At 28.7% G+C, this 26,166-nt stretch overlaps 1 protein-coding gene and 2 pseudogenes across 8 annotated transcripts; 2 read left to right on the top strand and 1 right to left on the bottom strand.

Annotated features, from left to right (window-relative positions):
* Positions 1-1,292: 1,292 nt before the first annotated feature.
* LOC145193960 (putative ascorbate peroxidase pseudogene) lies at positions 1,293-2,779 on the top strand (annotated as a pseudogene). Of its 2 annotated transcripts, none has more exons than XR_016445538.1 (2): positions 1,293-1,444; positions 1,655-2,779. The product of XR_016445538.1 is annotated as a putative ascorbate peroxidase pseudogene, transcript variant X1 (transcript). The 2 variants fall into 2 exon arrangements; XR_016445539.1 differs by having other exon boundaries at positions 1,327-1,429.
* Positions 2,780-7,471: 4,692 nt separating this feature from the next.
* On the top strand, positions 7,472-25,554 carry LOC149880935 (putative ascorbate peroxidase pseudogene; annotated as a pseudogene). 4 transcript variants are annotated; one of them, XR_016445942.1, is made up of 4 exons: positions 7,472-7,605; positions 23,331-23,447; positions 23,623-25,053; positions 25,301-25,554. The product of XR_016445942.1 is annotated as a putative ascorbate peroxidase pseudogene, transcript variant X4 (transcript). The 4 variants fall into 4 exon arrangements; XR_016445941.1 differs by lacking the exon at positions 7,472-7,605 and adding an exon at positions 22,987-23,083; XR_016445939.1 differs by lacking the exon at positions 7,472-7,605 and adding an exon at positions 22,994-23,083 and having other exon boundaries at positions 23,263-23,447.
* LOC145193769 (vacuolar protein sorting-associated protein 35-like) lies at positions 13,890-21,685 on the bottom strand. Of its 2 annotated transcripts, XM_090069792.1 has the most exons (16): positions 19,877-19,961; positions 19,482-19,580; positions 19,032-19,128; positions 18,596-18,719; positions 18,083-18,265; positions 17,746-17,950; positions 17,504-17,587; positions 17,078-17,284; positions 16,518-16,666; positions 16,141-16,414; positions 15,836-15,925; positions 15,543-15,665; positions 15,040-15,219; positions 14,681-14,929; positions 14,459-14,602; positions 13,890-14,345 (listed from the first exon to the last, which is right to left on the bottom strand). In XM_090069792.1, exons 1-16 carry the CDS (start codon positions 19,877-19,879, stop codon positions 14,163-14,165), a joined length of 2,394 nt encoding a protein of 797 aa, XP_089925918.1. In that variant the 5' UTR covers positions 19,880-19,961; the 3' UTR covers positions 13,890-14,162. The 2 variants fall into 2 exon arrangements, with proteins under 2 accessions (XP_089925918.1, XP_089925919.1); XM_090069793.1 differs by lacking the exons at positions 16,518-16,666; positions 17,078-17,284; positions 17,504-17,587; ... (4 more) ...; positions 19,482-19,580; positions 19,877-19,961 and adding an exon at positions 21,559-21,685.
* Positions 25,555-26,166: the final 612 nt, after the last annotated feature.

The following is a 26,166-nucleotide window of genomic DNA, read 5'->3' as shown; positions in this document are numbered from 1 at the left end:
GATCTAAATTTTGGAAAATCAACTATTTGTGTAAACATTATTGTCATATTCCGTCCTAAAATTTGTCACCACTTTAAATTTGTCACCATAAAAGTCATTTTTACCATGAAATAAAATTCAAATATAATGTATCGTATATTTTCTTTTTTGTTTCTAAGGGATTTTTTGGGTAATTTAGATTTTATTGGCAAAAATCAATATTTCTGGTTTTATGAAATCAAGTAAATTTAGACAAAATCATTGACACCAAATAGACAAAAAGTTATGCTTTGTAGACTTATGAAGTGAAAATTATTTTTTAACTGAGCAATCTTAGGACACCATTAAAAATTTGATAGACACAACAAGGACAAAAAATTAAACATTTGTTGTGTCCATTACAACATACAGAATTGTCTATGTCTGTGTTGTAAGTCTATCCATAGACTAGTCTGGTTACTAGTTGGAAGAGATATTTTTTAAATTTTTTTTTCACATGATCAGAACTGAAGATTGAAATTCCATACAAACACACCTAAGGATCAAATATACTAATTGCATAATAATATCATAGTAGGACCTAATGTAAACTTTACATTCACATAAATACTTTTTAGAAAAGTTTTTTTTGAAATGAAGGAGATTCCAGAAACATAAATACACACGTCTAAGGAATAGCACTGAGAGAGCATACATGAATACACACGTCTAAGAAAAAATTAAGAGAAAGATGAAAATCAACCATAGAACTGAGAATAAAAAAGTTTCATGACGTTTTTTTCCACTATATGAAAGTTTAATCATTATGTAACTTATTTCCGGTTATTCTTTTTTTTTTTTGTTTGTTTGTTTTTTTTTTTTTGTCCTTCTTTTATCATTGTTTATTCTCTTTAAGTTTTCTTCTTTTTCAGACCAACTTCAGCCTCAAATTCTAGATAACTTTTGTTTAACCGCGTCGGTCTTTGAAAAGTAAATTAAAAAAAAAAGAAAGGACACAATTTGATGTATCGGCATAATTGGTTACACGATATGTAAAACGTGAATCGAAAGATAAAATACGAAAGTCAGCAATACGAAGGAAACAATTAACGAAAGTAGAACAATATCTAATTATTTTTCTACGTCATTAAATTTTCTTATAGTATATCTTTTATTAGAAAAGGTTTAATAACGGATTGTTGAATATGTAAAATTGAGAAAAAATAATTGAAAATAACCTTTAATATCAAGATATTTATCAAGATATTTATTTCAATGGAATTAGTTTTTTTTTTTGATATCCTCGGTGATGATCTGTAGCAATTATCATTTCATAACCTATATTTATTCAATATCATAAATACGAATAAAAACCTCTTGCACACATAATTGTAGTAAAACTTAACTTGGCGTAGGTATAAATAAGAAATCAGTTTTTCTGTTCAGAGCAGAAGTGTTTAGGTGGCAAAAGGTACGAGTCAGCGAGGTAATGTTCTTTTTTTTGTAGCGTTTTTTTTATTGAGCCTAAATGTCTCTCTGTCCCAATATACTGTTCCTATTTCTATTCTAAGTCTATGATGAAATTGGAACAGTATTTTGGGACAGAGAGACATTAGGGATTAGTTTTATTGGTTAGAGCTTTACACGTATTGATTTATAAAAAACTTTCAATGTAAAAAAGACAATATTTTTTTAGTTCAACTAAACAATTGAGAATGACGAAAATGATTTTCTTTTGGATTTTGGTGTTGTTGAATTCAATTTACTCGCTACAACTCATACCATCTCGTAAAGAATTTGAGAAAGCAAAATCAGATCTTGCAATCTTAATTGAAAAAAGCAGAAAAGGTCGAGATTTGACTTTGATTGCAGGAACTGTGCGCTTAGCATTTCATGATTGCGTAGGGGAAGAACACTGCGATGGATGTATTGAGCACACTAACCCTGATAATGCAGGGTTAAAAGCAATTGTAGCTCCAATTGATGCTTTATACGATAAAGACCATAAAGGAAAAATATCCAGAGCAGATTTTTATGCTTTAGCTGCAGTAGTTGCTCTGAACAGGTCCACGGCTGATGTCAAAGATAAGTACCAAGGCTTGAAACAGTTCAAAGTTGGCAGAAAAGATTGCAGTAAATCTCCGTTAGAGGATAAACCAACAAAACTCCCAAAGGCAACATTTGGTTTTAAAGACACTTTTAAATTTTTTTCAAACGAATTTGGTTTCAATATACCTCAAACTGTGGCTCTATTAGGAGCGCACACTCTTGGAAGATGTACATCTAAAAACTCAGGTTTTCAAGGTGTTTGGGACAATGACTTATTTAAAAAGCTAGATTCTGGGCCAGACAAATTAGCTTCAACAAGCGTACTTGATAATTCATACTATAACATGATTGTTAATATTCCACCATGGATACAGGTAACCACACAGAGCGGGAAAAAACAATGGCAAGAAATAATTTTTCCTATTGCAAACGACCAATTACCTCTTAAAGACCAAGTTGCTATTCTCTTAAATCCGGACCTGTCACTTTCTTGGAATATTGAACCAAAAGATAGTAATGGTACTTCATCTTGCTCACTATTTCCTATAAATTGTTCACATTCTGCCGGTTATAAATACGCAGTTGCTTTTGCAAGTAATAACGCGCTATGGTTGAAGTCATTTACCACTGTCTTTAATCTGATGATTGAAAAGAATCCAAATACTTTGATAGCTGCTTCAAAATTGAAATAACAAATTTACGGTATCGGTAGATGCCGGACGGTCCTTTACTTTGTATTTTATGTAGCAGAAAAAAAAGTTAGCTTTGGAAATGGTTATTTTATTTTACAATAAATCTTGTCATTAACTAATATAATGTTATATATTCATATATATATCCAACATATTTAAATATATAACATTTTTATTAGTATATAACAATATTAAAAATGGTATTTTAACGAAAAAGGCAAACAATGTCAGTATAATTAATATGGTGGTAATGTTTGGTGATATCTTTTTTTAAGAGGCCGACTAGATTCATAATATTTTGCAGACCTTAATCTTTAATAACAAAACTTCAATTTAACTTTAAGCAACGGATTTTTTTTTTTTTTTTTTTTATCTTTTTATTTTTTGTGATTGTAACAAATAGCTTTAATGATGAGAAAAATTCTTGAACGTATTTATTACTACTTTTTTAATCGAGGTTTCATGCCCAACTTATTTTAAAATAAGTTTTGCATAGCTGTCGAAAAAAGATGACATACAATGCGTAAGTGTGGCCGTAATTCTGAAATTTTTAAATGATGGGAAATTCAACTTTATCATGAAAAACGCTGAGCAAAAAGTATGATTTGGTTTAAACGTTGTCAACAATAAATTGTCATTATATCCGGGACTTGGATTCATGTTCATTAAAAAAAACACAGATTTTTTAGTTTGAAATCATTGCGGCTGAAAATTTATCCTAAAGCTACAGCTTTTAAAATATTTGCATATCTCTCCAGCACAAAGTTTCCTTAACATCAAAAAGAATTGAGAAAAATGCCAAAAAAAATTAAATGAAGATCTATCTAACAGTAAAGTGGTGGAAGACGTTGGTTTATGATGAGTATTAAGAAATTTTTCGAAATCTGAAGGAGTACGAGTCTAGAAGAATAGAAGGGAAAAGTATAACAGTACTAGTAGAGTCACATACTAGTTCGCTTTAAAATATAGCTTATTGAACTTGAAATAAAAGTCATTGAAATTGAACTTAAAGTCCTTCAGCTTAAAACCTGCAAGAAATCACACGACGTTCGTTTGTTTACTCTAAGTGCGGATTCGTTTCGTTTACTCAAACTATTTCGAAAACAGTTATATTTTTGGAAGCGAATTTGAAAGCCGTTAGAAGTTTTAAACAACTTTGAAACATGCCATTTTCGAATTTATACAACTTTAAACGATTTTAAAAACCGCGAAAATATACTTTATTCGAAGTCATACGATTTTGAAAACCGTCTAATTAAACTTTATACAACTTTTAACGAAATTGAAACGCGTTCCCACAAAACTTTTATTGACGTCGCTGCTTCGTTTTCGACATCGATACACGTCGACTTCGATTGTTTTATCTCTACTTCGTATGCCTTAGTTTGACACCACCAATAATTTTTCTCTTCTCAATTAACTTATACAAAATCCTATTGCAATTTACACACACCATTGATCGAAATTGGCAGATTCAAATTCATCCAATTTACTTGAGGCCAATAGATGATCCTTTAGTAACTTAAAACACCATATTTTTCTGCAACCGCTCTAACATAATCTCCTTCATAGAGAGTTTACTGAACTTTTTTTCAGTATTTTTATTAAAATCATCTTCTTTTGAAAAATATCACTTTTTTTTTGAGGTTTACAAAACATTACCTTCAAAGTGAAATGAAACTTCTTTCTATGCTTCTATTTTCTATGCATAGTTTCTTTTTCTGGCAAAGTTTTAACAAATTTTATATTTTTATTACAATCTGTTTAACTACATCTGTGTGGCTTTCCACTTGCTCCTTTTACTTACAAACTTTAGAAGTCTTTACAGACATCTTTTTCTATGCGGTCACTTCTGAATCACTGAAAGTTTTTAACTTTATTTATAAAGCTGTTTTTATAACAAATAACACTCTTAATTTCGGATTCAATTGCTTTAATAAAATTTCAAAAGGTTTTTACGTATTAGATAAAAAACATAAAATGTAGCTTTAACAAATATGGCTTATCTGTAATTAAGTATGGCTAACCTGTAACAGTAATTATAAAAATTAAGATCGTAGTTCGGTATGCCATTTTACTTTGTAATCTCATTAATGCTCGATTAAATATTAGGGATCGCCGGTTACAGTATACGGTATAGTAACTTTACGGTATACTTTACGGTATACTTGGTATACTAAAATTTAGTATACAGATTAGTATACCTGTTTACTTTTATTTGTGAAATATTTTTGGACTGGCTTTAAAATTATATTTTCTTAATGAATTAAATTACTGCATCATGTCTATTATTTGACTAAACATGATTAAAGTGTTTTTTTTTATTCAATTTTTGTTTCTTAGATTTATTTAATAAAAACTTTAATTTGTTTAGTTGTTATATTTTTATACCAGGCTGTTTGTGCTGCTCTTCACCCTTTTAAGATTTAAGATTGTTTATTCTACAGATTTCTCTAATCTGAAATAAATAGTAATAATAGTAATCGAAAAAAAAAAAAGTAAAAAGTTTTGTTTACGTTAAACTTTACAGTATACTTTACGGTATACTGTACGGTATACTTTACGGTAGACTGTACACTAAATCTTTAGTATACCGTATACTGGCGATCCCTATTAAATATGCAGTATGCGACAAAATCATTTTTTGCCCTACAACAAAATATGTAGTAGAAATAAAACAAGAACCAAATTCATTTAAATAATTTAAATAGATACTAAAAAAAATTATAATAACAACTATTTATAATATAAACTATAATATTTCCAAAAGTAAATCTTGTTTCTTAGGAAAATGAAATTTTTTTTTAAAATCGTGATGTTAGGAAGCGTTAAAAGTCTTCATACCTTTTCAAAATTTTTTTAACAAACCTTTTGTCTTTTAGTAAATTAATATTTAGTATGAAATCCTTGGGCATCGACTACTGCAGCGACGAGGAATACTATCAGGTTTCGTAAATATTTTGACGAATATTATGCCAAGCTGCCTCCAAAGCTAAAAAGAAATTTCGTTTGTTAGTACTGAGCTCATCCCTTTTAAATTTGTCATCCAAATAGTACTACAAGTTTTAATTGGATTTACATCCGGGCTTTCAGTGGCCCAATCCAACAATTCTATTTCATTTATTCAAAATTTACTTTGGTAATCTTACTGGTATATTTTGGATCATTGTCTTGTTAGAAGACAAATTGATCCGGTATTTATTATATATTGACGGAGGGCATAAGATTGTTTCGTGAAATATTTACATATACATATTTAATTTTTCTTCAATTTGAACGAAGTTGGTAACAACTCCATTAAACTGAAACAGCCCCAAACAAGTAAATTACTTCCTCTGTATTTGATGGTTGCTTTTACAGTTTTTAGTCAAAAGATTTTCCTTTTCTTTTCCATGTATTTTGTCTTCTTTTGGAATTTTTTAGCTCGAATTTACTTTCATCAGACCATAAAACTGATTTCCAAAAATCTAGTGGTTATAAAAAGTCTTTTTTTGTAAAAGCAAAGTGTTTTATTTTACTATTTCTTGAAATGAAAGGTTTTTTTCTAACACGAGACCCATGAAACCCTGCTAAGCTAAGTCTACGTTGTACTGTTCGTTCAAAAACGTTAATGCTTAGTTCTCTTTAACAGCTCTGACAGAAATAACCGGCTCTCACTTTGCTTTTCACACAACAGGTTAAATTTTCTCTACAAGTTGACTATTTTAAATTTTGCTCCTCTAATCCAGTCAAAAAAAAAAATTAATAACTTTTCAGCAAAAACAATCAAAAAATAAACATACAGCATTAAATAAATCAATATTTATGTCGTATTTAATTTTTCACTTTTAATGTTGTATACTAAACATAACCAAAAATAATAATTTAACATCATAATTTTATAAACACAGTTCTTTGTTATCATGCTTACACATGTTTATTTTTTTATGGCAATAAGGAATAAACACGACAGATTACGAAAACAAAATTCAGTAATATGTATAGGGGAATAAATAATTATGTTGTATACTGTACATATGTTAATATAATTTACATATGTTAAAAAAATTATGTTTCATAAGATACATTAAAAGTACTGAGTTCATAAAATATATGCGAGCTTATTAAATAATTTTTAAATGACTCTTAATTCTAATTAAGTTTTGCAATAATACAATGCTTTATTTTGATAGAATTCTTAAGAAATTAAAATATTACCTCCATATATATATATATATATATATATATATATATATATATATATATATATATATATATATATATACACACACACACACACACACACACACACGCACACAAACACACATATACACACACACGCGCGCGTGTGTGTGTATATGTGTGTTTGTGTGCGTGTGTGTGTGTGTGTTTCCCCATTGTTTCCACAACACTTCCTTTTTGTTTCCCCATTGTTTCCACAACACTTCCTTTTTGTTTCCACAACAATATTTTACATTTTTAAACTTTTTCTTGTTTGTTTTTGTAAGAGATTCTTGCAAAGATTAATTATAATATTGATGAAAATATCGGTTAATTCTAACAAAAAGTATTTAGTTCCTAAAATTGATAATAATCAACAAAGATGAAAAGAAAAGAAAACTTTAGAGTCTTTAAGACTTTTTTAAACTTTTATCTAGGTTTTTTTTTTTTATTAACATTGTTCTATCATTATTTTTTAATTTAAATATATTTTTAAATATGAAGTCTGAGACAATTAGCTGGATGACGGCAATAAAACGAGGTATATATTAGATTGTACGCTTATCTTTAGTCATAGCAACTAATAGCATTGAAACACGGGCTGATTGGTTTGTTTTTTACGAATGAACTTATATTCTTGGTGAAAATTGAAAAGTCATCAAACAAAACACTGAAATCGAAATTCTTAATGGATTGCTAAATTTTGGTAAATTTCTTAAATTCAAAAAAAATATATTAAAATTCATAAAATAGTTACAAAATTGTCGCGAATCCTAATAATTAAATTACTAGTCGTTATTGCTAAAATAATATTAAACTTTGTGCGACTGTTTTATTTTTCATATACCTGTGCAGTGCGTGCAACTTGTGTTTTGGGTCTTGTACTTTTCTTCGTTAAGTAATATGTTTCAATCAAGTAAAAATTAAAACTTTTAATTTCTTTCGTCTTCTCTTCTCATTACTTAAAAATGTTATGATAGTTGATAAGATAGTAAATATCTTTTTCACAAGATGTATGGTTTTCACAAGATGTATGGTTTTCACAAGATGTATGGTTTTCACAAGATGTATGGTTATGAAAAGAAAACATCGTCATTTTAAAAGTTGTCTCTTTTAACATTTGATTTCCTCGTTCAAGTTTTCTTGTTAAATGCTCTTGATGAACTATTTTTATTTTTTAAGGTCATAAGATCTTGTATCTTTGTTGAATCAAATTGGGTGAACATATGCCTGTGGATTTGCTTTTAAGAAATTTTGATCGTCGTAGATGGCGAATTACTAAAAAGTAAATTAAGTGGGGTAAAGCGAGGAAGCGTGAGAGATTTTTTTAGGAGAGTTGCGTCGAAAAACAAAAATACTCGAAAAATGTAATAAAATATCCCTATCTTACTTGTCTTCAAGACCAATTTTATTCACACTCGACGCAAGTTATCCAATCTTAGTTTCATATCACTCCGTAGCATGCCGGAAAAGTACCTTTCCATTGCATAAACAACGTCACCTTTTTTACTTTTTGTATCTACTTTGCTTTTTGTTAGAGCTTTCTTTTTTACTGCGGTAAAGATTTCCTTTTGAATTACTTTTTCAGATTATAAATTTTGATTGCTCAGCACGATTTTGTGCTTTGGGGCAGAGTATTTAGAATTTTGAGCGTCAAATTTGAATGAGCTTTGATCTACTTATATCATGATTAGAGTTTCTAAACTCAATGACAGCATTTTTCTATACTATGATCTGATAAGAGTTCTATCCAAACAGATCAGGGCGGAATCTTTTGTTCCAATCCCCTTTAGATTCAACACAGCTCTTTCATCTTAGAAAAAGTAAGGTCATTTTGAGGTCATTTCATCATTTTGAATCTCTGGGAGTACTTCTTGATATTTCAAACTTTATGTGATAAATAAATAAATAAAAAAATAAATAGATAAATCTACCGAAATTGGTTAATTCATCCAAGCTGGAAAGTCAATTTGTTTAAAATCAGAAAATCTTTCTGTCAAATTAGTCAATCGAACTTTCAGATGATCGACAATAACAAATTCAAAATGATAACGGTAACAGTCACCTCACATTTTTTGGGCTGAGAAAACTTTTTAAAATTTTTGTTGTAAATAGATTTCTTGACTTTCAAATCAATGTAAGCAATGAAACCAAAAAAAAGCTTTGCTTTTGCATCAACAAGAGTTTTATTTGTTCCTTGAAGTTGATTAATGTATTTAGTTTTTTTTTTAAATATCGGCTAAATAACTAACAAATCCTTTATTTTATTGACCGTAGTATATATTAACAGATAAATCAATTCAGGTTTGTTGCTTAAAAAACCACTAAGAGTATCAAGTAATTCTTTTCAGGAAATTCTTTTTTTAGAATCAGCTTACTTCAAGTCTTTTCTCTTTAGCAACGGGGCTAAAGAAAAGAGGTGCTAAAGAAAAAAAACAAGAGGGGCGCTCATATTTGGAATTACTTTATAACAGAGACTTTTCTTGCTTTCAGCTTCTTAAGCAAGTTTTATTTCAATATCTTTACTTATTTCTTATATTCTTCTACTAACAGTTTTGTTACTGATTGGCATCGTCATCTTTTTCCAGAACCGTTTTAAGATATGCAGATATTAATCTTTCGATTACATTCTCTCTAACTGTAAGATTTTTCCCAGATTTAGCAGAGAGTAAGAAAATTCAATAAGTATCTTTAAAATTACTAGCATTAAATGCAAAATGATGACCGTTCATCATAAATTGCAGGTATAAAACTAAACTTTAAGTTTTCCTCCAAGTATTTTACAATAGTCTGAAACAAAGAAATATAAGATTAATTAAAAACTAAAAATACAATATGTGTTAAAATTAATTATAAATTAATCCATTTATCAAATTAGGCAGTGAGGCAAAAAGGGATAATAAGGTAAAACAGAACAGTTTTTAAGGCGTTATGGTGCAATTAAAAATGGTTGTTTAGACTTTTTTTTAAAAAAAACAACAAAAAAAAGTGTAACCTGATCAAAATAAGCGAGACTAAATAAATAAAGAATACTACTATTGAATCCTTACAGAACACTCCCTCCACCTGGAACTCGTTTAATCAGACCTGGATTCATAAATAAAAACTTCTCAACTTTTTAAGTTGTAAGATGAATTTAAATTTCTACTAAATAAAATCAAAAATCTTTAATCACGTTGATCAGCAATATCCATAAATTTATTCATGAACTTTACTTACATGTTAGATCCTACCCTACTATGTTTAAACATTATTTTCAATGATTTCAATTGGTGTATGAAAAGAGTAAAGAAATTAAAGTTGTGGTTAAAATCAAGCGTGAGAACTGTATTCTTAATCTTTCTTTTGAATTCAATTTAATTCAAATTCATCTAAACAGTTGGAGTTTTTATAGATCTCAGCCAACTTTTTTAAGTTATACTCAACAAAATAGAGACAGATTAATAGATTTAGGATTTTTTTGGTGTCAGATTTTTTTCATATATTATTCGCTCTAACCCTTAGCAATGGTTTATTTTCCTTTGAGCCCCATTCCATCCGTCTTAAAGCCATCAGGGGCCCTGGGCTTTAAAACTGAAATAAAGCAATTAAGTAGTAAACATTTATTAAATTAATTGAAGGAAACATTAGCGATGTCACATTTTTGAATTTTTTGAGTTGATACCATTTTTCAAACAAGGATATTTTATTTCACATATTTTTTAAGTTATTAAGTGAAAAGATCATCATTAGTCTCTTATAAAAGAGGAATGAAACAGAACCTTAATTCAAAAAAGAAGATAAAATAAAACAGAACTTAAAACGATGATTCTAGGCTAAAAATGAAACGTTTTAAACTTTAAAAATTGTAAGAAAAACATGACATCGTTAGTTTTTCCACCTAGGTCTTCAATCGTTATATTCATATGTGACGTTTTCGCGCTTTGAAGCTCTAACAAAATGAGAATCCATGACAACAATAACAAACAACGAGAATGGTAATACTATTTTTTTTAATCTTCAGAGTTGTTTTTTCCCAAGTCCTTCTTTAAAAAATACGCAACGCTTAAAACACGATTTGTTAACTTCTTATTAAGGTTTAGACTGAAATTTTTAGCAAACTCCGCTAAGTGTTGCTCGAAAGTCTTTAGAAATTTCTTTTTTTTTTTTACTATAAAGGCTTGGGTTCTCTAAAAATGTAAACCTAAAAATGGCTAAGTGTTGTTCTAGAAGAAGAAAAAAGAAACTATTAAGGCGTTAATCATTACAAAAAAGCAAAAAACAACCCAAAGCGTAGAGTGAAGCCGCAAGAACCAAATCCTCGCACAACAAGAATAGCCAGATCAGAAAAAGTTTACGCAAAATAAAAAAAAAAAAAATACCACAAGTTATTTTTGATATTTTCAACATTGTGATGAACTTTCAGTTATTTCATTTAATGATTTAGAAAGTTATGAAATATGTTATTGATTGTTTTTTTTTTATAACTTTTATACAAAGTTCTTTAAATAAAAGAATGGGGCTCTGGTTAACCTTGAAACTTGATTGTGACAGGTGTCCCTTTTTTGAAATTTCCAGACCTGTTTTGAAACTTTCCGATTCTTCTTTAAGAAGTGATAAAAGAAAGAGATAAAAGAAAGAGATAAAAGAAGATTGATAAAAAGATAGATAAAAGAGAGAGATAAGAAGAGCTGTTGAAAAAAGAAATATTCTTTCTGTCTTCTGGAGAAACAGGTGAAGGGATTGAAGCAATCAAAAACTACCATAATCTAATGAATCCACGATCAATTACATAAACGTACAAAATGAAATTGATAAAAAAAGCTCTACAACTCCCATAAAACTGTTGCTCAACAGGTTACTCACAAAGCATCTTTAGAAACCAGAAATTTTGTTAAAATTTGTTTGGAAAAGTAAAAAAAAAGAAATCAGAGTACCAGGATTGCTACGCAAGTCATGATGTCTTGCCAATCATCAAAGATCACCTGATGCTATGGAATGTGTAGTTGCAGTTACTTTCTTCCATTGGTCTGTTAAAACACATAAGTTAGAATACACTACATTTAATCCTAGTAAGTCGCACCTTCAAGAAACCAAAAAAATGGTTTGACTTAACGAAAATTGCACTTATCAAAGTTTTTTCCACAATTGAGTTTTAATAAAAATAAAAAGATAAAATAAAAGTTCAAATAAACCGGTGTCCTAGATTTAACCGGGATTTAACTGTAGTTACTTGAGTGATGGTGAAACTTCATCTTTTTCTACAATAGTAGCTCCATGTTTGTACAAGGAGGTAGAGATGAAGAAAGGAGAATGAATTGGGTACGTTTAAAAATAGATAAGAAGTCGTGGTTGTGTCAATATTTACATGGAAAAAGACTATATGCTAGAAAACCAGTAGTTGGAAAAATGAAGTTAACCGATAAGACACTTAATCTTTTACAAGAATACTTTGGAATGCTTTTAAATAAAAGGGTTTAATGATAAGGTAGCTGAACAGGAAACATGTCCAGCTTATTCTACTGAATATTTTAGGTTTTCAAAGGGTAAGGTTCCTTTTTTTTTACTAATAAATCTTTTTTTTATATTTTTCTCTGTTTTTGAATTTTGAAAAACATGTCATTTAAAACAAAATAAAGATTTATTGTGAAGCAGATGTGCGAATCGTTTTAAATTTTTAGGGAACCTTCATTTTAGTATTTTCTAGGGAGTGAAATTTCAAAATTTATAGTTCAGCTCAAATCCCTTTTTTTAAAAATTTTATGACTAAAAATAGTGTTTTAAATTTTGTATTTAAAAATTAAAATAAATATTGATGAACTTAAATGATTTTAAAATCCAAATGTCAATACCTTAATTTACGTGTCTAGAATGTGTAGGAAAGTCTCATAGGTTACGTATTCCTAATTGTTGTGTTTTAAATTAACCCATTAAAAAGTATTTTTTTAATAAAAACAAAACGCGAGGTAAAATAAAATAAAGTATAAAATGGCATTCTCAATTTATGTATTATATTATATAAAATTTCTTTTTTTTTTCTTTCAAATTTTGAACACTTTTTAATAAATGGTCATCAAACATCTTGAAAAAGATCGGTTTTTTCGAAAAAAAATCCATTTACTTGAAGAGGTTCCAGCCTTAGGTACCATACCCAGAAAGTTATTTTTAAATAATTTTCGAAATCATGTTTGAATTTTCGAAGATTGCCTCAATTTCGTGAAAAAATTAAAAAAAAAAAAAAAATTTAGTTATGAACAAATTAGAATCAAAATTTAACTTTAAAATTTGAGCTGTAAGACAGTTAACTAAAAATTTAGTTAATTTCTTACTGATCAAATTTCAACAACTTTATTTTTAAGAGGATCAGCAGCCTTAATAATCCTGTAGTTGATCACTATAACTGCATTGTTTTAACTTCAGGTTTATTAAGGCTGCAGATCAAGATTTGCTTTGGCAGCTACAGCCGCGATTTACTTTATCAAGAACTAGCGATGCTGTCAATAGTTCTTGATAAAATAAATCGCGGCTGAAGCTGCCAGAAATATAAAACATTCTCTGTTTCAAGTCTACCTGTATTTTGTCAAAAATTAAAAACTTTGCAAAACAAACATTTGTTTTATACCGAGAGAAGAACGTGTTTAGTCACTATTACTTTATAAAATACTTAATTACGTTATGTCGCAGCCATCATTTTGAAACAAATATTACCTATTATTGTTGAAAATTCTATCAATCGATTGAGTTTGAATTTTGATTTAATGATCAGTTCTATTAAGAAAGCATTGAGTTTCGGACCAATGATTTTAAAGAAAGTTAAGTTCATTTTTACCCCTCCCTCCTACCTCTTTCTTTTTATTTTTAAACCGTTATAACTCTCTAATCTCTAAAGTCAACAAACTGGTCGTTTATTAAAGAAATTAAACATTTGTAAAACTAAATTGTATTAAGACCATTAAAAAATTAGTCACCAAACCTTTTTAAAGAAATGACTAAACAAACCGACTAAAACACTAGTACTAACGCCTAAAAGGCTGCAGTTTACTCAACGAAACCATTACATCAAACAATAAATTCATTATATAAAATTACAACACACTATATTTAATTCATTCAAAATTCTTTGGAAAAGAAATCATTTGGAAGATTAATGAAAAGACAATTAAAAAAATTCAGCACGTTTAGCGTATCATCATTGCTGCTGTTTTTCTGCTATTTTTCGTATGATTGGTATAAAAAAAAACGGATCAGATAAGAAGCTGAAGGAAATTTTGTAAATGTGTAAAATCAAAACAGAAGATCTTTATACAAAGCGGCCTCGCTCTCATCGGAACTTGCTTTTTTTGATTGAATTCTCATGAGAGTATTTTGAAAATGTTTATTTATTTGATCGGTTTCGTCGTTTGTTTCCAAACCAGGAAGATCTTCACGAATTTTATCGATTAGCTGATTCAAAATTGTAGAATTCACCTGAACGGTAACGAAGACCAAATTATAATATTGAGGGTTTATTGCGAGTAATAACGAGATCTGAGTACAATAAATCTAAAAAAATAATCTGATGTATAATTAGAACTACTTACGGCTTCGTTTCCTCTCCCATAGTAGTACAAATATCTATTTAGTATTTCTACAAACAGCTGAACTTGCACAGTCGGATCCATGCATTGATTGGCAATACGCAAAGATTTCTTTAGACATTCCATCACTCGCTTTCCATCATGACACTAAAGGAATCCACCAATAAATTAGCTATATATATATACTTAAGTCACTCATATATTTGTATAATATGATGTACCTACCTCAACTTTTTCTGTATCATCTTCGTTATTTACGCGCCCTGACCAAAACAAATGCGAACATACAGAGACGCCACGACATTGGTCAGGCTTTTTAAGTAACTTAGAAGCAGCAAGCGCACACTGAGTTCGGAGTGGTTCATGGTTCTCTTCACTGAAACAACCCATTTGTTCAAATGTTCCTATTATTAATGTTATTGCTGCTAGTTGCGCTTTAGAATCAGAAATTTCATCCTCATATATTGCAAATGCCTTTAGAAAAAAAAAACAAAAACAAACAAAAAAAACAAACTCATCACTCATTATCATGTATAAAAGCCACTACATCTAAAACATAACACAAAATCAATTAAAATAAATACCTGACTCATGAACTCATATGCAACTGTTTCAGCATTGGTAAATCTTTGTTGATCAGCTGCCAACGCCCCTTGAAGAAATAATCTTAAAGAGAGTTCAGCATACTCTGCTTTTGAAAGAGCACATATAGTTTGGTGACAAAACTGAAAAATCTTTTGACATTTCTTGTCCCATTTATCATCCTGTTTTAAAAACATAAATTCCACTACTCAAAACGTTATTTGCCAAAATATCACAATTTTGGAAGAATATCAGAAAAAAACCCTGTTTTAAAAGTATCACAGATATACTTCAAACAACTAATAAAAATTCAAAGAAAAAAATTTAAATTCTATACATTTTCACTTAATTCAAATTACATTTTGTAATTAACTTTCACTTAATATTTTGAAACTAATTTTAAAAATACTAAAAAAACGTAGCATTCAAAATAAAAAAAAAACTGTGAAAATATTAAAATAAGTATTGAAATAGAAAAACATGTTAATTTGAAGTTTTAAAGAACCTGATCTTGTTGGCTACGATAAATGAATGCTAATCTAAATGCTGCGAAGACTAAAGGTGGAAGAGTTAACTTAATTCTTTGTTCACCACCATTACCAAAATGTTTACGAGCAGTCGTGAGAATCTAAACAATTTTTAACCATCATCATTTATGAAAAAAGTAAGTTCGCAAAGAAATTTAATCATGTGGTCAAAAAAGAAATTTTAATTTTTGACACAACTACGGTACTGAATGTAAAACAAATTTACAGAAACTGAAATTTACAGTTTTTAAATAACTTAAAAAATACTCACCAAATATTGCTGATCAGGGTTATCAGAATAAAGCAGTGTAACAAGTCTACCCATAAGTCCTTGTTCCTCTGCAAAGTCTTCAGGGTCTTCCTAAAAAGAACAAAAAGAAATATCAAATTAAGAAATAAAAATCACACAAACATAACATACACATAGTTGCCACTAAAAAAGAAATTCTACTTTTAGTCAGATATTTTACGAAGATGTTTTATAAGACAACAAAAAATTTAAAAAAAATATATTTTTAAAATAATTATCACAATAAAATAAACTTTTTTGCTAATTAAACAAAAAACTTGTCATACTGGTTCTGTAGGCTGGTCATCTTGATCCATAATTAAAGGTGCAGCCAGTTGTAAAACACTATCAACCTCTTCCATAGAAGGAATATATGTATCATTATCAAGAGCATTATTAATTACATACATAGCCATCTCTTTTCTTGTAGCATAGTGGAAATACCCAAAAAGTGGGGCAAAATGCTTCAACTTTAAGATTGTAAGAACATTATTATATGCATCAACAGGAATTTTGAGCAGCCTCATTAACTCCTTGGAGACAGCATTGTTTTTATCAATACTAGAAAACAATCAAATCACACAAAGTTTATTCAAGGGTTTTTTTAAATATGTTCAACTCAACCAAAACTAAAGATTAAAAGTGAAATAAAAACATTACATACTGAGCTAAGTTAAGTTTACTAAATATTTCCTCTGTATACTCAAGAACTTTATCAACATAGTCAACACGGTCAGGGTAACATTTCAATGCAAGATTAATAAGAGACACCTGCAAGGCCACTATGTCTTCTGTAGGCATGTCACTTCTTGACTAAAAGATTTTATTACTTAACAAAAGCAGAACCCAGATATTCAATCATTAAAAGAAAAAAAGTTAAAAGTTTTTAAAAGTTCTGATAAAAAAAAAAATCATTTTAGATATGCAACAAGTTAAAATTGCTGCAAAAAAAACTATTTAAATAAGATAGAGACAGTGCCATTACAATTTGAAGAATATTTTATTGTATAAAATAATATTGAACTATTATGAAACAGTTTTTAATGTCATGATAACTTAATACTATTTTAACAATCTGAAATGAAAAAAAATTTTTTAAGAAGCTTTCATAAGAAACTAAATGATTGCATCAGAAAAAATCAATTTAGGTCCCAGGTGATTCTACTATAAGTCATGTTCTGAATGAAAAGGTTTGAACATGCCTAAGAGTTAAATCAAGGTTACCTGAATCACATGTGCCACTTGCTGAGAGAAAATTTCAAACAAACGAATGTCATTTGGAATGCCAGGTCCATCTCCACGATTAGCATACATGGCTAGCCGATCAATTAGTGCAATAATAATGTTCTTGACATTCACATCTTGGTGAAGATCTGCACAAGCTTTTAAAAATGGGTTCAAAGTTTGAAGATGGAAATCATCTGGGAAAACCTTTGCAAAAAAAAGTTTTTTTAAATTTCTTTCAAATATACTTTTTATAATACATTTTCACAACATATTTATATATTTTTAGAACAAATTTATGTCATGTTGAACCAATTAAAGATTTATATAAAGTATGCAAACTTTATGTTAAATTTATACTTTTTATTTCCTAGTATATTTGTCATTTATAGTTATAATTTATAAAAATGTGCATAATAAGTGTACTTGTATGATACATTCCATAAGATACTCCTGAGCTATAGCATCTTTACAGCATATACATTGCTCTAGAACTCCAGGTAAGACATCCTAAGCAATAATTTTTAGTAATAGAATAAATAACAATAGAAAAAAATCAACTCAAAATTTAATTCAGGTTTTCATTAATGGTATTTTTTTTAGGCATATCAATGACTATATCTTTGAAGAAGATAGATTCATAAAAAAACAACAACAAAAAAACAAACCTTTTTATACATCTCTACATCAATTCCTTCCAACTGGCTCAACCTTACAAGATTTGTTCCAACAAGAATCTTTAGCTCTTGACGCTCACGCTCCCTCTTTTCTTTGAATTTTGAGTGACCTTGATGTTGCATTCGCACCCATAATTTGTTCATCTCAGCAAAATTTAAAAGGATAAAATCGATGGAATCCTTAACTGTACCTTCACTATAAAACATTCATAATAAATTTTTGAAAGAAATCAAAACAGAGTACTAAGCTGTAATAGGGTTCTATTCTTAATTATTAACAAATTTTTAAATAATAAACTCATCACAAAAAGGAAACCAATAAAAATACCTTGGATCACTTTCATTGTCTGGAAGTTGACCACGAGTGGATTGTAATAAATAATTTCTTAAAAATAACCCACGCAATGGATGCTGCGTTCCACGACACATCTCAACAAGATCTTTGATAACATCTTTCTTGGGTACATCACCAAACTTGATGTAAACAATACCAACAGTAATAAGTAAGTAGCTGTATTAAAAATTATTTTAGTTACACTCAAAACTAAATCCTAAAGACATTAAACATTTGACAAAAAAAAAACTACTAATAGAATACCATAAATCAAATCTTTTCCTGCCTTAAATAATATCTTTTAAAACAAGGCAGACTAGGATCCAAAAATATTTTCGGAAAAAAAGAAGTTTAAAAAAGAAACTGCTAGATTGATTTCTGGTTTACCATAAAAAATTTATTGATACAAAAGAAAGTTCAAAAATTGTGTCATTAAAATTTTTTAATTGGTAAAGTTTTAATTTGAATCCTAATACTAACATTAAAAAAAATATATACAAAACCTACAGTCTGGGTACAATATTGCCAGCATACTGTACAAGCTCATATAGATCATTAACTTTTCGTCCTTTATCAAATTCATCCAACAAAAAAACTTCAAGGTGGTTTAACTCATCACTAACACACATGTCTTTATTGCAATGTTAAGAAATAACATTTTAAAAAGGAACTCCTTCAGTAAAAACTTTTCACTTAAAATGTTCATGCTAACCTCTTATTGAGCTTATTGAGCTAAAAAGTTACAACCAAAAATTTTTAAATGCAAATTACAATGTTACAGATAAGTAGTCCAATTTTTTTTATGGCAGATATAAGTTTTAAAATGTAACTAGTTTTACAATAAATAAACATGGTCATTGAATTAACAAACTTTGTTACATAGATCAGAGATCTTAAACTCAGAATGTTTCAGGATGCATTTTAAAGGCTTCAGAAAAGATACAAAGCTCATAATAACTTTTTGGAGAGAGCAATGAAGTTCTTAACTCTCCAAGCATGTTTGAAGCGTGCTTTAATGCGTCCATAATTTTTGCTTTATCCTTAAAAGAAATTAAAAGATGTTAAGATGTTTGAATAAACTTTTTATTTTAATTGTAAACTTCTAAAAGTTAGGAAAACTCTTTACAATTATCATAAAGTAAAACATAAAGTTACTTATGATGAATTACATTTATTTATGAATTATATTTTTAGGTGGTGAAACCCCTATAGATACATAACTTAACGAAAGTAATTTTATCCTTATTAATTGCAGATTAAATTGAACTGTAGATAAAAAACCTCCTGAAAATTTTGTGTTGATATTGTTTATGGACATGCATTTAAATATAACCAAATGAATTTCTTAAAAAAAAAAAAAAAGTAAAAGAGATTTTAACTGCAACTTTCCTACCAGACAGCGCTTCATTTGAAAAGCTTGTGTCTTTACAATTTGAAGAGCTTCCTCTAAAAGTTTTTCTTGCTCTTCTTGAGGAGACATATGTTGAGTGGACTATAAACAATATTTTTTACTTAATTGATAAATTCAGATACATATCTACGAGTGTGTATGTGTGCATCAAATACATACATACATACATACATACATACATACATACATACATAAATACATAAATACATTTATATATATATATATATATATATATATATATATATATATATATATATATACATATATATATATATATATATATATATATATATATATATATATATATATATATATATATATATATATATATATATATATGTATATATAGGTGTCACAAATGTTAGCTTTAAACTTACCATTTTAAACTGTGTATCTCACTTTACTTTGTTTTTAAATTAATTCTTTAAAACAAAACAACAACAAAATTAATTTGTTCAATTTTTAATTGTATTCTCATTCCACTTAGAAAATTTTCTCATAAATATTAACTATTAAATGTTTTATTATTGCTTTTATTGCTGCTATTGCTACTATTTTTGCTAGTAATATTAGTTACACTATAACAAGTATTAATGATAATACTTGTTATTATTGTGAATAGTAATTTCATTATTTTATATATATGTATGTTTATGTTTATGTGTATATGTATATATATATATATATATATATATATATATATATATATATATATATATATATATATATATACATATATATATTATATTTCTGAATTTTACTATTATTCATATTGCTATGATTATCTTTTTTGAAACTGTTAGCATTACTATAAATATTTTTATAGTTATTATACGTTTTGTTTGGCTAAATTGCATTTAAGTAATTTACAAACATACGTGCATATTTAAGTTGTCATAAGTGAATATACAATGACATAATTTTAGTAAACATATTTGGCAAGCCTTTTGTAAAAACTAGTATAGGCTACTAAAAAAATTTTCGTTATGAGTTTTAAATTTAATAACAACTGGCAATAGTCTTATGTAGCACTAGATTTGAATCCTTATGTTTAGCTGCATTAGTCATTTGACCTGAAATTTGAGGTTAGCGAGGTAAGGTATTGGCGGCGTCGATTCCTTTCGTTTTCACAGGCCGAATAACGCCTCATAAAATTACGCAGTTAAGAAAACGAGTATTATTCGTATCCAGCAACTCAAGATATCAAATTTTATAAATTTTTAAACAATGTTAGCAGCTAAAAAGAGGATATGCTTCTAAATTTCAATACTGGTTTCATCGTTAGCAAAAACCAGAAGTAGCAGGAGTGTGACCTTTTGTGCTACTTGCTAAAGAGAATAATTGAAGCGGTGTTAACGGTTGATTTTAAACCGGTTGGAATTATGGACATCTAAGAATTCATCAAAATCTTTGTCAAAAATTAAAGCAACATTAAAGGGTGGAAATTATTATGGGCGTTTCTCTTTACAAATAAAATTTAATGAATACTAAGACAATACAATCTTATGGAGATGGTCATAACGGGGCGACTCAAAATTTATCATGCGAGTGAAATGAAAATCTCAAACCTCTCCCTAAAATAAGGGTTTCTAATCTTCTTTATAATCAAATTGAACTTGATTTTTTAATGTAGAAACCAGGTTCGATTAAAATTGTACTGTAAATGATATTTCGCTTGTAAATAATCAATAAAAAAACTTTTTCTTTGCACCATTTTTCTTTTTATAATAACAATAACAGAGGGTGCAATAAGAGCTCCTTTTAGCATGCATTCAATGTTGTAAAATTATAAAAAGTTAAAATTCCTCATGTTTAAAAAATAATAGATCCTGTAAACAGGTGCACCTATCAGAGAAAAACGGATAACAAAAAAAAACTGTCTCAAATGGTCAGTTTAAGGTTAATCGTGTATTACCGCATTTAGATTTTGAGCGTCATAAATTCTCACACGATTCCGTTAAGCGTATAAAAATATATAACTATTTAGAAAAATCTAAATAGTTATATATTTTTATACGCTTAACGTGAGCTAAAATTAAAAATTAAAAGTACCACATACTGAGCCAAGTTAAGTTTACTAAATATTTCCTCTGTATATTCAAGAACTTAATCAACATAGTCAACACGATCAGGGTTACATTTCAAGGCAAGATTAATAAGAGAGACTAGCAAGGCCACTATGTCTTATGTAGGCATATCACTTTTTGACTGAGGTACTTTATGAAATAGATCATGTATATTGAAAACTTGTTTTCAAATTATATAGGAACTATTTCAAAAAAAATAAAAGATGTAAATTACATTTGGCTCCTAATTAATTTAATTGAGCTAATTTGAGCAATTTACTCGTAATGTGTTCACTAGCCTTAATCATTTAGAAAATATTTCATCATAAGACAAAAATGATCTGAAACCCTTTTATTAAAGGTTTCAATATAATTTCTTTAAATGAACTGTGTTTTACATTCATTGCACTTAATTTCCCTTTTTTTTTTTTCTGTAGCTGAATTTATAACAAAAAGATTCCGAAAAATAATCCTATAAAAACACTTTAAAGATTTTTTTTTTTAAATCAACAAATAATAAGATGTTAAAATTAATAAAGCTAAAAAATTCTTTTATTACTTTATTTAAGCATATCTGTAAAATGATAAAGGGATTTGGTGAAAACTTACTTAATTGCATTCAAACTTTTAATTACCATTTTCATTATAATAATAAGCCAGATAATGAAAACTTTTTTGAACATAAATTTAAATAAACTACTAAACCATGTTGGGGGAGAGATTCATCTCAAATCTTTAAACACCCACCTGACGCATTTTAAACACCCATCTGACGCATTGGCTTAGATTACGGCTATAGGTCGATTGACTGATTAATATGGCATGTCATTGATTGATTTCACGATTTTTCGTGTGCAAAAGAAGTTAAGAAAACGGTTTAAATCCTTCTCAAAATGATCAGCTGATATTTATAATTGATATAATTGGTAAAAAACTGAACTACACGCTGCAGAGGTTTATGTTACTACCAGCTGATCAATTTGAAACGGGTCCAAATCGTTTTAATGACTGTTGTAAAGATGTTGTAAGGTGTGATGGAGACAACATTCTATGGAAATAAAACACTTTCTTATGTTATGCAATATTAAAAATGCTATTGTTATAAATATGTTATAAAAATGGTATTATTATGTCGCGAGGTTAGAATTATTTTGTTCTATCTTCAATTTTAAAAGTTGGGAGAAAATGAGTTATTAATTTTAGTTAGTAATAATAACTTTTAAAATACGCATTACTTTATAAATTTTTTTCTATATAATTTGCTTAAACATAAATTATTTAATGCATAAGTTATTATTTCTTTAAAATTAAAAGCTAAAACTTTAAATAATTTTACTTTTAGAAAAAATTCAAAAATTTTCTCCCAACGTTTAAACTTGGAGATAAAACAAAATAATTCTAACCTCGCGATGTAATGAAAAATATTGGTATATATTTAAGACATTTTGAACATGAAAAATATTTCAGCTTTCCTAACCATTTTTAAAGTAAAACTGTTGGGTTAAATAACCAGACTAGGTAAATTATACTTTAAAAGAATAATTTTGTTTAATAGTTCCTATGTTAACATGAAACAGTTAATAAATTTTGGCAATCCCGTAAATTTAAGCCTGCTATTTAATAATTCATTAGAGAACTTTTATTTTCCTGCATTTGACAAATTATAGTTAAATTACTGATTTTTGCAAATGCTTCAGTTGTTTTAGAGCAAAGTGCGGAATTTATAAGTGGAAAATTTGTTAGAACATTTCTCGTACCATTTTAGCACTTCAACCTCAATCAGTCTTAAAACATCCGCTACAGAAGCATTTTTCTCTATAAAAGGATTTCGAGTCTTTGTGTTTTGATATCAAGCTACGAAGCACGAAAGAAAACAACACTGGTAAGAGAATTAATGTCATGCAAAAATAAAATTTATAGAAAATGAATTTTAAGCCTGGTAAAAGGCATGCACCGTTTATTCTGTATATGTATGTATATATATATATATATATATATATATATATATATATATATATATATATATATATAATTTAGCTTCATACTTTTGGGTTTAGACATGTCACGGCTAACGGCTATTCAGTACGTTATGTTGCTCATAACATGCGCCAAAGCTCTGCAAATTATACCTACGTTCGAAAATTACGAAAAAGCCAAAAGCGACCTCTTCAATTTGATCGAATCAGTCAGAACAGGGAGAGACTTACCAATGATCGCTGGCACTGTTCGATTAGCTTTTCACGATTGCATCGGTAAAGATAAATGCGATGGTTGTATCGATCATACACACAGAGGTAACGCGGGATTAAAGATAGTATCGGATCGACTTGATGCATTGTACGATGCGTCGCACAAAGGAAAAATATCTAGAGCAGACTTCTACGCCTTGGCCGCAGTGGTTGCTCTTACCAGATCTACTGTTGACGCACCAGTCAAGTTCCTGGGTCTTGAAAACTTCAAAGTTGGTAGGAAAGACTGCAGCACTTCTCCTCGCGAAGTTCAAAGCGTTAATCCACCAGACGGTGCGGATGGCACAAAAGAAACTTTTGGATTTTTTAAAAACAACTTTGGATTTAGCTTAAGAGAGGCGGTAGCACTTTTAGGAGCACACACACTGGGAAGATGCAGACTGCAAAACACAGGCTTTGTTGGAGCGTTTGTCGACGAAAGGTTTTCAACAGTTCCACAGAATCCAACGACGTTAGCTCCAACTAGCGTTCTTGACAACGCTTATTATAGAATGTTTATAGACATTGTACCATGGATACAAGTAACTATTAACGGCACGCTAAAACAATGGCAGCTTCCTAGCCATCCAATACCAAATGACCAGTTGCCCGAGTCTGAACGGTTTCCAATACTGTTAAATTCTGATATGGCCAACTCGTGGATTATAGAACCAACCGACGATAACGGAACTGTTTCGTGTACGCCGACTTCGAAAACAAATGCTTGCCGACATTCCCAAGCTCACAGACACGCAGTTCAGTTTGCACGTGATAACGCGTTGTGGGTAAAAGAGTTTACTAAAGCTTTCAGCCGATTGATCGAGTTGAATAAACATGTTTTAGTAGAAGCCCCAAAAACACCTTTTAATTACTAACAGTTAATGTTTTATAAATACGAACATTTCACACAGTATTTGTATTGTTTAGGTTTTTTTTTATTTATTAGGAAGCGAAATTTTTATAAATATTGTTTTAAGAAACTATTTGACGTAATATTTTAAAATCTTTGTGGACGTTTGATTTTTTACGTGGAGATAAAACTTTTTTAATGGAGAGGAAGGTTGTTTTAAACTATGTACGTTTTTCTTTATTGATCCTCCAAAACTAATATAAGTGATGAAGATAAATACCCGTGGCAAAACGTAAAATCTAGTAGAAGTTATTTGCTTTGAACCTCTTTAAATGCTTGCAACATTTCTATAAGTAATTGTGTTTATCAAAAAAAAAAAAAATTGTGGAAATTATGTTTATAAGACCAAGGTTAGTCAACTTTTTGCTTTTTATTAGTAGAAATCAATAGAACTTTTTATTATTAGAAATCAATAGAACTTTTTATTATTAGAAATCAATAGAACTTTTCATGACAGCCCGTTGTTTGTATAACTTTTGATTTTTATTTCTTTTTTTTTATCGTAGCAATTGTCAATTTTTAAAATATTTTTTAAAATATTGTACGTAATTTAAGAAAGTTGTACGGATTTTAATGAAAAAAAAAAATCTCATCCAGGTAATTGGTCACATTTCTAGCACAGTGCGAAGAGGCTGACTCAGGCCAAAGTACATAATTGCCATCGCTGTGATGTTCGTTAACAAAAGGAATAGATCTTTTGAAAATATCTCATCATCATTTTTGTATACTACTTGGTTAATGAACAGACCCACAGAAACGTTAACTGGTTGAGAGATTCCACGGGGAGATATACTAATCCACGTATTTTTTTTCAAATTTGTTTTTATTGCTTCTACTCTACATTTTTTTATTGGTGCATCTTTTGGTGGATCTTTTGGTGCATCTTTCGGTGGATCTTTTTGTTCATCTGATTAAAATCTGGGATTAGGATTCTTATTTGTATGCTTAAATGTAAAATGCGGTTCATCATCAATGATAAATTCATGATTTCTGAATTTGTGACAAATTGTTCCACACTTGTAACTGCTCTGACTGTTGATAAGTGCTTTTCCATTTGATAAGTGCGTTCAGTGTCTTTTCATTACATAAGTACGTTCATTTTTTTTTTAAAAAAACGAATGTTTGTTTTGCTTTTTAATGATTTAAAATGTAAGAACCATGTTCACACTTGAATTTATTGGCAACTTTTCTTGTTAAAGCTTTACACCGGTTGTGAGACCTTTTTTGACGATTGATGTAAAGCGGTCATAATTTTATGTTTTCTGTCTACACTTTTATATATATATATATATATATATATATATATATATATATATATATATGTAAGTAACCAATAAGAAACCAAGCAAATGTGCTAGTATAATAGAAAGTTTCTTATTTAAAGGAAACTTTTTTACTAGTAGTGAGAGTTTCTTAAGTATCGAAAGAGAGAAAAAGTACATAAAATGCAATTTGAAAACGTG

The sequence above is a fragment of the Hydra viridissima genome, unplaced genomic scaffold (assembly GCF_058129835.1).
Source record: "Hydra viridissima isolate aposymbiotic clone 2 unplaced genomic scaffold, HvirCarnegie_v1 scaffold_12, whole genome shotgun sequence".
Taxonomy (NCBI): domain Eukaryota; kingdom Metazoa; phylum Cnidaria; class Hydrozoa; order Anthoathecata; family Hydridae; genus Hydra; species Hydra viridissima.
Note: the sequence above shows the minus strand (reverse complement) of the source record. Positions and strands in the feature narration are given on the sequence as shown.

What these genes read in the sequence shown, in the direction of transcription:
- LOC145193769 (XM_090069792.1), bottom strand. An exon ending in TTCAAATGAAGCGCTGTCTG is followed by an intron (nt 19,129 to 19,481) that starts GTAGGAAAGTTG and finishes ATTTCTTTTAAG; the next exon opens with GATAAAGCAAAAATTATGGA. An exon ending in ATGACCAGCCTACAGAACCA is followed by an intron (nt 15,926 to 16,140) that starts GTATGACAAGTT and finishes TGTTCTTTTTAG; the next exon opens with GAAGACCCTGAAGACTTTGC.